At 42.3% G+C, this 13102-nt stretch overlaps 1 protein-coding gene across 2 annotated transcripts in view; it reads left to right on the forward strand.

Annotated features, from left to right (window-relative positions):
• LOC132916806 (storkhead-box protein 2) overlaps positions 1 to 13102 on the forward strand; it is a 109742-nt gene that overhangs the window by 68911 nt on the left and 27729 nt on the right. For both annotated transcript variants that reach the window (XM_060977149.1, XM_060977157.1), the window contains exon 3: positions 2331 to 2526. In XM_060977149.1, the coding sequence (XP_060833132.1) occupies positions 2331 to 2526 (196 nt within the window). The remainder of the gene's footprint in view (positions 1 to 2330; positions 2527 to 13102) is intronic.

The following is a 13102-nucleotide window of genomic DNA, read 5'->3' on the forward strand; positions in this document are numbered from 1 at the left end:
TATAATATATAATACGTAATATAGTTTAATCTAATAATGTAATTAGATTATTAAACGTCTTTACGATATCGCAGATATAGTTCAATAATTCAGCCAATTTTATAACTCAACATTGCCAAAGTATCGAGCATACTGGATTATTGGAATTCTACGATAATTTAATTTTTTAAAGTATCAGTCATTTCATTCAGAAATATTTTATTTTCGACGCAGAATGGTTTTTAGCCCGAATTGGATATCGTTAGCGAAAAGTCACGCTCCGAGAGCACAAGTGCCATTACGGTCGATACACGGTCGGATTATTCGCGACGTTTCGGGGAGGAGCTCGTTGAACGCTTTCAATCGGGGCTCCAAGTGAAAAATGTCCTGTCAGGTGCAACGAGTCAGACCCTATCGAAGGTCCTCCAACATAGGAGCTGCGTTGAATGCGCAAAAGGAAAACGGGAATACAAAAAAATTTGTGGGGAAAACGTTTCACCAGTGCACGACACTAAATTGGTAGTGAGATCGTTGGCATATAATATAGTGAAAAGTATTATTAAAAATGACTGGCTTTAAAGAACAAAAAACCAAAAGAGCAAATTTAAATCGACGATCACGTAAGGTAAGTCGAATATATAGGATAACATTTTTTCATATAATCCTTCCTTTTTTTGAGAAAATCGGATATTAAATACATACTTATAGCCTATACTTAGAACTCAGCCAGTTTCTGACTTGACAGAGTTGGTGATCGATAGGAGTTATTAGTTATAAATTATCCTATAAATGAAAATAAGTCGAATACTGACAATAAAGTCTTTTCGTTTGAAACCTCGTGTTCAAGAAAATCAAGTTTGAAAATTTATCGACATATTCAAACACCATTTTAAGACATGTGCATTGTGCTGCGAAGTTAATCAAGGATATGTGTTTGCACAATAAATATATTTCATACTCGAGCAAGTTGTCTTTAGTTTCTACGACTTCCCGTAGTTATAAATTTCTCAAACATAATAAAAATTAAAAATTCGAATTATAGCTTCATGCACGGTATGACAGTCCTGCAATTAAACTAGTTGCAAATAGAATTTGAGCAAGGTTACAACGCGAGAAAGTACACTAAAATCAAAAGAAGCGCGTGATTAATGCCGAAGAAAGTAAGTAGAGAGAGGAAGTAGCAATGGATAAGCGACGAGAAAAATATCGCAATTTGCGATAACCACGAGAAACGTATTCTTGCGATATATTAAGTCGTGAACAGAGCAATAACCGTGGTCACGAAACGAAAACAGCTATGTTTCCTTATCTCAACCTTTCTGGAGAAAGAAACGAATCTTTTAACAACGATCCTCTCTTACCTCTAAACGAGTCTTTCTAATCTCGGCATAATACATTGCATAAGAAAAGACTTAACTTTCTAACTCATTATATAAACATAAACGCGTGCAACATTATGCTCATTCAACGTGACTAATTACCGATTTATCATTTATTTACTTGCTCTTACTATTACTATCTATTACCATTATTTAAGAAAAGTCGTAGCGAGAAAAACTTCCGTTTCAAATATCTAACTATTATCCTCTGGAACATCTTGACGACAAGAGCAATATGAAAGCTGCATGATTTACGGGTCACGTGTGACTCCTCCTTCCATCTCGAATAGAGAGACGAACATCATGAAATGGACAAAAGCATAATGCGTTGTATTCCATCCGCACAAAGGCCGCAATGAATCATAGTAGCCCGTGAATCGACCAATCGATTCGTACACTTCTCTCTAATTTCATGGTTTATCGTGAAGCATAGAGGGAGAACAAAGTTCATTGATCACGTAGCGAGACAGAGAAGAAAAGGAAGGAAAAGGGCAATCGTCGGTGAAAATCCTGCGGGGCCATTCGTTTATGAGTACGTACTGTCTGGCTTATTCGACCCCCATCATGGCTTACGCCTATATATACGGACCGTAACTACATGGGGAACCGGGGAAAACTACGAGGGTGGCACAGTTTCGGAGTTTGTGAGAAGGGTGAACGCCAGCCAGCCCCGTGGCACTAAACACTTAACTGCCCGACCGTATTTTACAGGATGAATCCTAAGATTCTATCTTTCGTACGACTGCCATCTCGGTAATGGAGGATTCACCTTTATTGCACTGTAGTCGACAATTTGGCGAAATTTACATTTGCGGACCATCTGTTACGCAACGTCAATGAGAATTATGATTATCAGATTGCCGATATTTGTGTAGATTTATTTTTATATTATTATTTTTATATTAAAATTATTTTTGTGAACATCGCTAAAGAAATGAAATACACATGTAACTGTGATTCAAATTGTTTCAGAGCTTTTTGGAGGCGAACTCCAAATGCTGGTGGAACGCAGCCTTGGTGGACGCAACCCGACAACTCAGGTACAAGGGTCACGTGTCACCTGGGGTGCTGATGGTCGGTGGACCACCCTGTGCCCTCGAGGTCTTGAGGGCAGCCTGGGCTCGGAATGTCCTACGACCGCCGGCTGATCACGCGATAACTTGCCTTGGTAAGTACTTTCTCAAGCTTCTAACCACGATTACCCTCAACTTTTACGTACTCCTTCGTCCTTTTCAAACCAAGTTGTTACGTACAACGACCGAGACCTGTTCTAATCGTACCGATTAATTACAGAACGATTTATTTCGAATGCTAATGAAACTCGAATCGGACGCATCAGCGACATGCGTCGATTATATCGCTGATCGAGAGAACGTCCGATGCCCATAGCTGGAATGGACGCAAGTACACCGTTGCAAATAAACAGAACTGCTATGCCACGCGGTTGTATCTCGTGTCGTTAGCGGAAGCGGATGATAATGCAAATTGGATGTGGCGTTAACGTTTGGTTGTGCATCGCGCTAGTATACGTTTAAATCGAGGAGAGCAACGTATCTCACCGGCTTTATCTTTACGCAAGTATGGTTCTTGCATTATCGGCACCGCTTTACCGCGTTCCTTTGTGCAAGTATTCGAGTTCCAAGGAAGTCAGGCGGCGTATTCCATGCTCTTACGCGCTACCATGTGCTACCTAAGTATCGTTCGCTGTTGTCGTTCCGTGTGTCTCTAAATGCCTCTACGAAATTCATTTCCAACAGCGGCGAATAGGAACGCGAACGATACCGTCGATAGCATGAGATGTTTTTCTGTTTTTTGTCTTCTCGTGTACCTTTTTCACCAGCACGTTATTCATCGACGTGCCCTCCATCTTCTTTTTTCATTCCACGCCACCACTATTGCCATTTTTGCGCATCGTGTTCCTCTATCTATATACACCTACGCACCACTACCTCGCATACCAAACGTATGCTAATGCGTGTAAGTTCCAAGGTACATTGGCGTAACAGCGCAATTAATAACGCCATAATTACAACGTTCGGTTGCAGAGGTAGCTGGATCACCTGCATAGTTTGTTGGATTTTCGAGTCCATCGCGTTCTACTGATCCCGTCGTAGCTATCTCCACAGCTACGATCGAAATAATTCCGATAGAAACGAGACATTGCTCCCTTATGCCGCGTCTTTGTTGGAGCAACAACGCTTGTCGTCGTTGCTGCATGTTTTAAACAAAGCGCCCAACAAAGATATTAACTCGTAGAAATATTTTATCCGCATTGCAGCAACGTAATCGAAAGAATTCACGCGTCGATCATCACGTAGAAATACCACGACACGAAATTTCCACTCGAAAAACTTCGGCCTGGAACTTGATTACACAATGCGGCAGTTGCATAACGTGTAGCAGGCAGTTATCGAAACATCCGTAAAATACACGTTTGGCATTTCACCATAAAACTCGAGCCAATCGTAACGCTAACGCAACGAGCCACGATGTCAGCCGATTCCTCGCATTATCCAACACCACGGTTGGCTAAAATTTCCGCTTTATCAGGAGGATTTTGTCAGCCGCCGCGCCGGCTGATAAACGCGTTCAAACACACAGCAGGGTACTCGCGCCTATGCGACTCGCTGCTCCGGCGGTGTCTCCTTGTAAAAAGCAAACGATAGCCTGCTACGTTCTACGTCGTTTATCTGCTTGGATTATAGAGCATCCGTGGTATCTAGGGGCCGCTTTCCTTATATGCTCGCTTTTCTTCTTCCTTCCCCTTCCTTTTCGCGTGTCTCTTTTCTATTGCCTCGGTATCTCCTTCTTCATTTTCCTTATTTTTTCCTTCTTCCCTTTCCGCAGGCCGGCTCTCATATGCCTTAGACACTTGGATACACCTACACTCGGCTATCTCGCGTATCGGTTTTATGCTAATGTATATGCATTCCAACATGCTCGGACACAGTCATATAATTAATGATACCTTGTTCTCGCGGTTACTTTTTTCTACAAGCAGATTTAGAAAACTTCGTACATTGTTCGCGGCCTCGTTCGTTACTGCGTTCTCGCGACGAATACCTACGAATACCAACGACCCGGAGCTTTAACGCGAGATACACCCTTATTCATGGGGTTATTAACAAATGTTATTAATTTTGTATTGAACGTGGTAATTGATCTAAATTGCTAGAGAAACAATTAACATACGATGAAAAATTATGGAAGCTGTTTGCAACAGTTTTAGAAAATAATAGCGAATTGATAATTATACGTAGACATAACTGTACAGTGTTTTCTATAAATTTAGTTGAAAGAATTTTGAGACAACTCAAATGGCCAACTTTAAATCTGCTTTATGAAATCGTTTGTATTATAGGAAATGATCAAGTAATGCCATATAAAACATAGCAATATATCAGAACAGTATTACATGAATATTAAAATTAACTGAAACAGTAATTGTGAGGTAAAAAGAGTATAAACGAAAGAAACATTTAACGTTTATTACATACATAATTGTTGATGCTAAGCATACGTGATCTTTAAAATCTAAATTTTCAAACGAAGTTCGATGATTTCCAAATGAATTAATAGGTTCCACTTCGTTTTTCTGTAAGTGCCCTGACACGTATAAACGGCGTAATGTAGATCGTTCGGTTATACTCGAGATAAAACCGAAATTGATCGTGTGTCGCAGCTCAAAGTCACCCCAGCCATGTAATAAAATGCTACCCTTCAACGAGTATCGATACGAGATCCACCTTGATCTGCCACATAAATATCTTCCACTATGCTCGGAGTGTCTTTGTAAGATCTGTGAAAACTGTCGGCTTAATACCGTGAAATCTCGACTCTCTAAGAGTATTACGCAAGAATAGCCGCGAATCTTCGAATGGTTCTCGACGAGTTTATCGAAAAAAGTAATCTAAAAAAAAGGGGGCTGTTGAGCAAGGCGGCTTTATCGTTGATCATTAAAGAGGCACCGATGGTAATGTAAATGAATCGTGGCGTAAAGTTCTTCGCCTTTCTCGCCGAGAAGATCCGTGCCAACGGCAGCAGGAGTGCTTAAATCGCGAAGTTGCCTTATCTCGAGTACCTTATCTTTACGCGGCTACGGTTCTCGCTTTATCGATACCAGTTTACCCGCGTAGCGTTTAGATGAGTTTGCCCTTGCAGCCAGAGACACGCGACGCGTTTGCACGAGCGTGCAAACAGCAACAGCAGTCTCTCATTTATTAACAACGATCGTCCCAAGCACGAACTATAGGAAATCGTTCGTTCATATTCCAGTTTAACGATTGCGACATACCGACGATCCTATGTTTCCACTTATAAACTACAGGGTGTCGTTCATACACCATGCACCGGTCATTTTCTTCGTCGTCTAACGTTTCTTCCCTCTTTCCTATCGCCTCGTTTGCATACGTTCTGCTCCAAATTCAACATTCCTATCTCCGTCGCAGGCGCGCGTATCTCGGCGACTAGCACGCGCTGACACCTATGTGATTTCGTTCCTCGCCATTCTTTTCCTCTTTGCCATCGTCTTTGCGTTCCTTAGCTTCTTTTCTCTCTTTCTCTTCTTTGAACCACCGTGTTTCCCTTCCCACCCTCTCGGCATTCTTTTTACTCTCTTTCCACTTTTTTACACATCGTCCGCTCGTATCTACACACGCCTACGCGTGACTATCTCGCATACCAGGCTTATGCTAATGCAGGCGCATATCAACGCTCACTGGCGTAGGAACTCGTTTAATATTATCCCCGCGTCGTGTGACCTTATTTTTACGAGGTTGTTGCACGAAATTACGACGCTACGCTTCCTTCTTCTGCCGTCTACTCTTCCAAGCTCGTCGGAAATTTTTCTTCTTCCTAACTCGGGAACTGAGAGATTTCGTTCGGAAGGTCGCCAACGGCGCAACCGAGCCGATCTCCCGGACGATCAAGCGCGTATCTGGAGGGCATTGGTCGTTCGTGTCAGAAATTCGAGAGGGAAAGGGCCTGGAGGATGCAGCAGTATGTAAAAGACACAACAATTCCCTTCGACTCGTTGCAAGATTCTCCATTCTCTTCTCGCGTATAAGTTGAAATAGACGAGAAATATCATGTTAATGTCCCGATAAATTCCCGATTTCTCCGTAGTTGCGAGCAACGCACACGTTCGTGCGTGAACATAACGTGCGAGACGAAGCGAGTTTCACGCCGGCAACATAATTGGTCTGTCGTCTACCTCGTGGACGCCGGACGGCTTATCCGATCTCTCTATTTCCCTTCTTTCATCGTTTCGTTGGCTGTGTGTCACGAGAATGGCAAGTGGGATCCATAAAAGCGGCTGTAGTCGCATGCCTTCTCTGCTCGATCACTATCGATTTCGCGGAGCTACCTCAAAACGTACGCATCAAGGATAAGCATTACGAACCGATGCTAACTACGAAGATTCCTCCCCCAACGCGAGAGTAAAACGAGATCCGTCATTTGTGACTTCTAAGCTCGTTATAGAAATTGCGTTTTATAGAAATGAGAACATTGGTCGTTGCTCGTGGTTAAGACCTATCTTGCCGAACTATCTTTGCACGAAGTGAATGTACCGTTCGTATCTTCCGAAGGGATGATTCAGTGCATTTTCTATGGGAACCGACTAATGGAAGGCGATATATATCCATCGAAATTTCCAGATTTAATTCAGTACTAGATAGTGTAAGAATGTAATATAAGAATTGAATAGAAAATTTGAGACTCATTAACAAATTTGACGCCTAAACATATAGTAACAATCTTCCTCGCATCCTACAAGCTTTTCCGTGCATTAAAAGTTACCTTCTTTCCGTTGTAATATTTTCATCCGCACAAAGGATGATATAAAACTTATAAATTTTGTGAATTTATTTTAACCGAGTGAAGTATTGTATCGTACATCTTTTATAGTATAAAACTACGTTTTATGTGATTTCCTTATAAGCAGAGAAACTGAGAATGGCCAAACAACAGGCATACGCTCATAGCAGAAATATCCGTAACTTCCACGGGAAGGAATTAAGATTGCATCGCTCTTATGCTACTCTGTACATGATAACCATGCAAAGTTTACAGATTTAATCGATTAGGGGGTAGCAAGAGCATAGCAGCATTACAAATTTACAATGGAGATCTTCATGAACAATTACAAGTAAATGATCCTTACATCATGCTACTATGTTATGTACCATACAATTCTTTCAGTGTCCCTACAAGCTTCTCCATAAAATGAGAGTTAAGATTGCTACTTTATACAGTATTTACACAAAACGTACAGATTTCATCGAATACCTGGTATTACAAGAATAACACAAAAGAATAGTAAATTCGTAATTCGTACTTGATGGGCAATTATAAATGCACGATCCTCGCATTATGCTACATATTATCCCAATATACAGGGATACCATACAATTCTTTCGTCGTTTCCCACGCATTTAAAATTAAGATCGGATCGCTTTTGTGTAACTCCGTACATGGTGTATTCACGCAAAGTTTGCATCTTAAATAAGGAAGAAACCTCTCTGCGAGTTAGCGATCGATTCGGTTCGTTCAACCAGACACGCAAGCCAACCTAGCACAAGGCTAACTTCTTCCCTGGCATGTAACTTTACAAGTTGCGCTGTCTCCGCAAAAGATCATTCAATCATAAGAACGTCAACATTGTCCGACTTGTTCGATCATTGCAACTCACAGCCGTACGCACCGATAACCGACCGATAAATATCCCCGTGTCGCCCGTTCAGGACCAAGTTATACGAACCTGTCCTGTTAAAGCCATACGAGAACAAGACAATTGTAGCCCACGTGCCAGTCTGTACACCTACCCTCCTATCATTTTCTAGTCAGAGAAAGGGACGTTGTTGGGTCATGCCAGCTATAGAAACGCTATCCTCGTCCCTTCCCTCTGTTTCCGCCACTTCGTCGCGCCCCTAACTGAAATCTATACGCCGGACACGGCAGCACCGGGTGTCGATAAATCAGGCTCTACGAGTCCATGCGCGGTTGCCTGCATTCCGGGGCAATTGATTAAGCCGCCATGCAGTATTGGATAAATGTACCCGACAAGCGGCGCGTTTCCATACATAATTTTCTAACGAACGATATATCGGCCGTTTAGGTGGCCTACCGATAATCCGACTTTGAAGCGACGACACATTAGAAGGAACGCGAGCTACTAAAGGTCGCCAGCGAATAGCCATTATTCATTGATAAGGCGTGGAAAGATCGCCGCTTGATTTACGAGGACGTTTCACTTCGTTGAACTACTTCGACCGCTAATTAGGACATCTACATTGATCAAGCCTGGTACATGCTTACTTTTATGTAACTCTTTTACATAACCTACGGTGTCTAGGTTTGTTTCTTCCTTCTTCTTTCCTCGTTTTTTATTCATGTAACCCGACGAAGATCCGTCTCGACGAAACCTATCGCGTTCTTGGAAATGTAATTCCTGTTGTTCCATTATCGACACCAAGCAAACATGGGTATCGTGGCTCAGTAACCGATGCGCTGTATCAGCGTTACAGCCATCCGTATTCGTATGTATAGGACGACGCAACGATCGTCGACTTGTGAAAGTCGTAATTTTAATAATTCGTCGTTATCTTTAGATAGAAAGACAGAAAGGAAGAAAAAGAGTGTCTCGATAAGGTTGATCGAGTTAAGTCGGAAAGACCATGAGAACCGAGATCGGTGAATCGATCGAGATTAACCTATTATCTGTGCATGTCTTTCCGTTCCTTTTTTTCCCCTTGCGGCGTAAACGATCGCGATCAAGGTTGTTATTTCGATATCGAAACGATCAATTATCACTTTTATCGGGTGAAAAGCGTGGCGAGCTGTAATGGACGGTTGCAACATGGTTTTCATTCCACGCGTATCTCACTCATACGTGTATGCGACAATGAAACACGGCGCGACAGACGCACTTGTACTTTCACGCCCGGCGACCTGGCTGCAGGTCTCCCACTGCTTCCGGAAAGACCAACGTTGGGGAAAACGTCTAATTCGCTATAAATTTATCTCGGTATGCCTGGTATTAGCATACACGACGCTTGTCGGACAACCTGGAAAGAAGGTCTCCGTTATCGTGAATAACAATAAGCGGCAGAGCACGACTTGGAAAGTGGTTTATGAGTTGTTCCCCGCGATATCCCGCAGATCGCACTCGCAGGATCGCCGAGGCGATTCGCTTCGCTTCACCACACGCCAGAATTGGCGCATTCCTCCCCGAGATATATCGATAGCCACACGCTTCTTGCTACAGCGGCGCATGTATTATGCCGATAGATACTTGTTTCGAGGTCCCGGCCACGTGGATCGTTCAAATGAGAATTCCAGATGCTAATGCGGACAAGTTAATACCTCGGCTAGATAAGGGGGCTCGTTAGAACAGAGATAATTCATATGTCGTGCCGGAAAGAACAACCGTCGCCGTTGATTACGCTGTGTACGCACGCTTCGTTTTCGATTCGAATTAACAGACACGTCGATACAATGTACAATTACGTCGGATCGGCAGATGGAGAGAAAAATACGATCGAAAATTGTCTGGGGGATGTCGATCGTTTGATCGATTCTGGAAATCGAAGCACATCTTAGCTTTGTGCAATTGAGAATGTTCGTGAGGGTAATTGCTGTAGGTTTTATATTTCGATGAAAGAATTTTAAATACAGAGAAACCAGAAATCTTGGGAAATTAACCATCGCGAATGCTTAGAAGGATATTTCGAAAATTTCCAGGTATAAAATACCTCGAAGAAGTAGAGTAGGAAACACTTTGAAGAAGTAAAGTTGAAGACTATCTCCTCAGATCGTATCAATTCGTTGTTATAAACGCATGAAATAGACATTTTTTAAATTGGACTCTAAACAAACTTTCTCTTATATGCTTCACATCTTCCGACAATTTTAAATTACATTCAACAATAGAGCAAGTACTAGTCGCTTTATCTCAACCCTAATATCATCTCGTCGAAATTCCTGATGCGTCTAACGCGAAATCCGAGATACATGTCGGCTGAGATCACAGTCCCTTATCCCTTATGCGTATGTAATTACGTATCAACCTGACTATGATCGACTACGATCGTCCTACTGCCATAGAAAGCTGATTTTCTCTATTACAACCATTCACGATTAGTTAATAAATTTTACACTAAAGTCATAATTTTCCAAAAATATTTTAGTATTAATCATCTAAAAAAATCCTCGCTATATATTCCACATTAAAGCTCCAAACATATTTATATGTTTCTGATATATCTGAAATATATGTATAGATACGATGAAATAGGCTACGTCAGATATCTCGAGTATCCAATTGCTCAAAAACTGTGAAAATTTTCGTTGCCTACACAAGGATTAACGTTCTCTACCAACGTAACTCTTCTAAACGCAAGGCTCAACTTACTCCCAACGCACGCAACGATCATATAAAGGCGTAATTCCTCGTCAATAAACGTACATAAAACCTGTTAAACACTTTGCACGCGAGCAACGTGTTCTCAAAATTTAAAGCCGATACGAAAGTGTATCGCGTTCCAGTGTTAGGCCTGGGGAGCGATTAATCGATTACATCTCGAAAACAGCTTGAACAAATAAATAAACTGTAGGAAAACGTTTTGCGTGCAACGTGGCCGTGTTTGATGCACATTCTCGAGCGCATTAGACGCGCATACGTCAACGTTGCATGAACGTGCGTTCGAACACGAACCGTTCACAATGCCGACAAGTTATGCGTACTACAGGCCGTGGATCACTCGCGATCAGCGTGTATCAAATCGTTTCTAGCCGCGTATTTATTTGTTCTGCCACTCTCGAGCGGAGCCCCGTGGGACGTTCATGTAAATTGCCATTAGTACAAGCAACGGTTGCTCACCCATAAGACTTCGGACTCGTTCGTATCCACGCAGCTAGATAGAGAGTGGAAACAGGTCCCACGGTTCCCCTCTGTTTGATTCTTCCGCCGGCAGCGGCGGTACACGAATAAAATAACAGAGAGTCACAAGTAGCTATCTATTTGCCGCGGTGTAAATGTTTATGGGCCCATCAGGCTGGCCCATGGCGTTTTCGAGTGACAACTTCCTGTCGAGTGGCAGCTGCTTTCTCACCATCTCCTAAGAGTGACAATTGAACTGATGACGGTGGGATGGAAACGCGTACACCACTGTCGTCTTACTATCAGCTTTCCACCGTGGATCGTCTTTACGATAATGGCCGTTAGCGATCATTACGATAATGGATTGTAACGTTACTGACGTATCTTGCGCTCTATCCGCGCATCGATGTCTCCGCTTACATATATACGTTATATACACTGTCTACGTACGCTTCGTTTGGTAGGAGCGTGGTTACAGTTACAAAGAAATAGGATAAACGGTAATTTTCGTGAAATAATTTCATTTACTCTTCGTTTAACATCTATCATATTTTTTGTAGGTATAATTATATCAAAAGCAAAGATAATGTATTAAAGGATCTTTTTGATCAGTTTCCACGTACAAATCTTTAATGCACTATGTGTTCGTTTCGAATCTGTCGACTCTTAACACTACTTGAAAAAGTAGCTCCACAACTATGAACGCGTCTGTATGTAATTATAATCACAAGACAGTTATTCGTATCATTTACCACGGTGAAACTTGAATTTACTTTACGGTTTCCGCGCAATCTTCGTTGCATCAACAACAATAAGCGTAACAACCGCTCGCCCGATGGAGAGATCAGAAGTTGAAGACGAGCCTAGCATAGTTCCGCGTAATAAAGTCGCAATTAAACGATCACTCAAGACCAGTAGCAAGACATTTCGTCTTTGCAGCGTAACGAATTCGCCTGCCTTAAATCAACATCGATTTTACCATTGATGCGGGACGCTGAGAGGTATGTGCAATTTGTAGTTGCAAGGAGGCTGCGCCGAGCAACGGATAATTGCGTCGGCTAATAAATTAATCCCAGATCTCCTTAGGGCACGCCCACCACAGGCGTATAGTATCGTCTAATAGTCTAATAAGTACCTTGCGCCGCTACGATTGATCGGCTTGGGTCAAGGTGTCAGTATCGAGTAAAAACCACGTTTGGCGACTAATCAGCTCGACGACGTGAGAAAATGCGAACTTTAATTGTATCGCCCTAATTGTATCGATATTAATTGAACGACTGCCGCATGCTTTCAATAACAGAGATTCCAGGGACCTGTTATAGACCAACGAGTTTTCTATTCTCTCACTCTGATAATATCAAGCAAATTAGTTCGATCTAATTGCTCGTACATCGAGCCAATGCGTTACGACTCACGTAATTTATTAAACGTAATAGTCAGGCTTCTTTGGTTCGACAAGAAAACCGAAGCCATCGCGAAGATAGAAAAACGGCGCGTTCTTTATTTAAAATTTTGTTTTCTTCGACGACGATTTATATGCGCCGTGCGACTCGTCTCGTGAAACGAGTCTCGCCGCTTATACACGTTCAAGTTACGCGACTCGCAACGAAGGGTAACTTTTATTGCCACAATCTAATTTAAGAACCAGCCGAGTTTCTCACCCCGCAATTTGGATTAATAACAAATGTAAATCAGCACTCCTTCCCACCGTCCCTTTTAAACACGCTTGCCGGAGCCTGGCATTCTTTCACACGTTGTTTGTCCGCCAGCGATGACGCCAGTTGCGGCCGTAGTTTTATTCGATTATTCTCGACGAGGGGTTAATGCTTTTATCGCAGCGGACGACGCGTTCCAGAAACAAACG

Source organism: Bombus pascuorum, chromosome 1 (assembly GCF_905332965.1).
Source record: "Bombus pascuorum chromosome 1, iyBomPasc1.1, whole genome shotgun sequence".
In the NCBI taxonomy this organism is placed as follows: Eukaryota; Metazoa; Arthropoda; class Insecta; order Hymenoptera; family Apidae; genus Bombus; species Bombus pascuorum.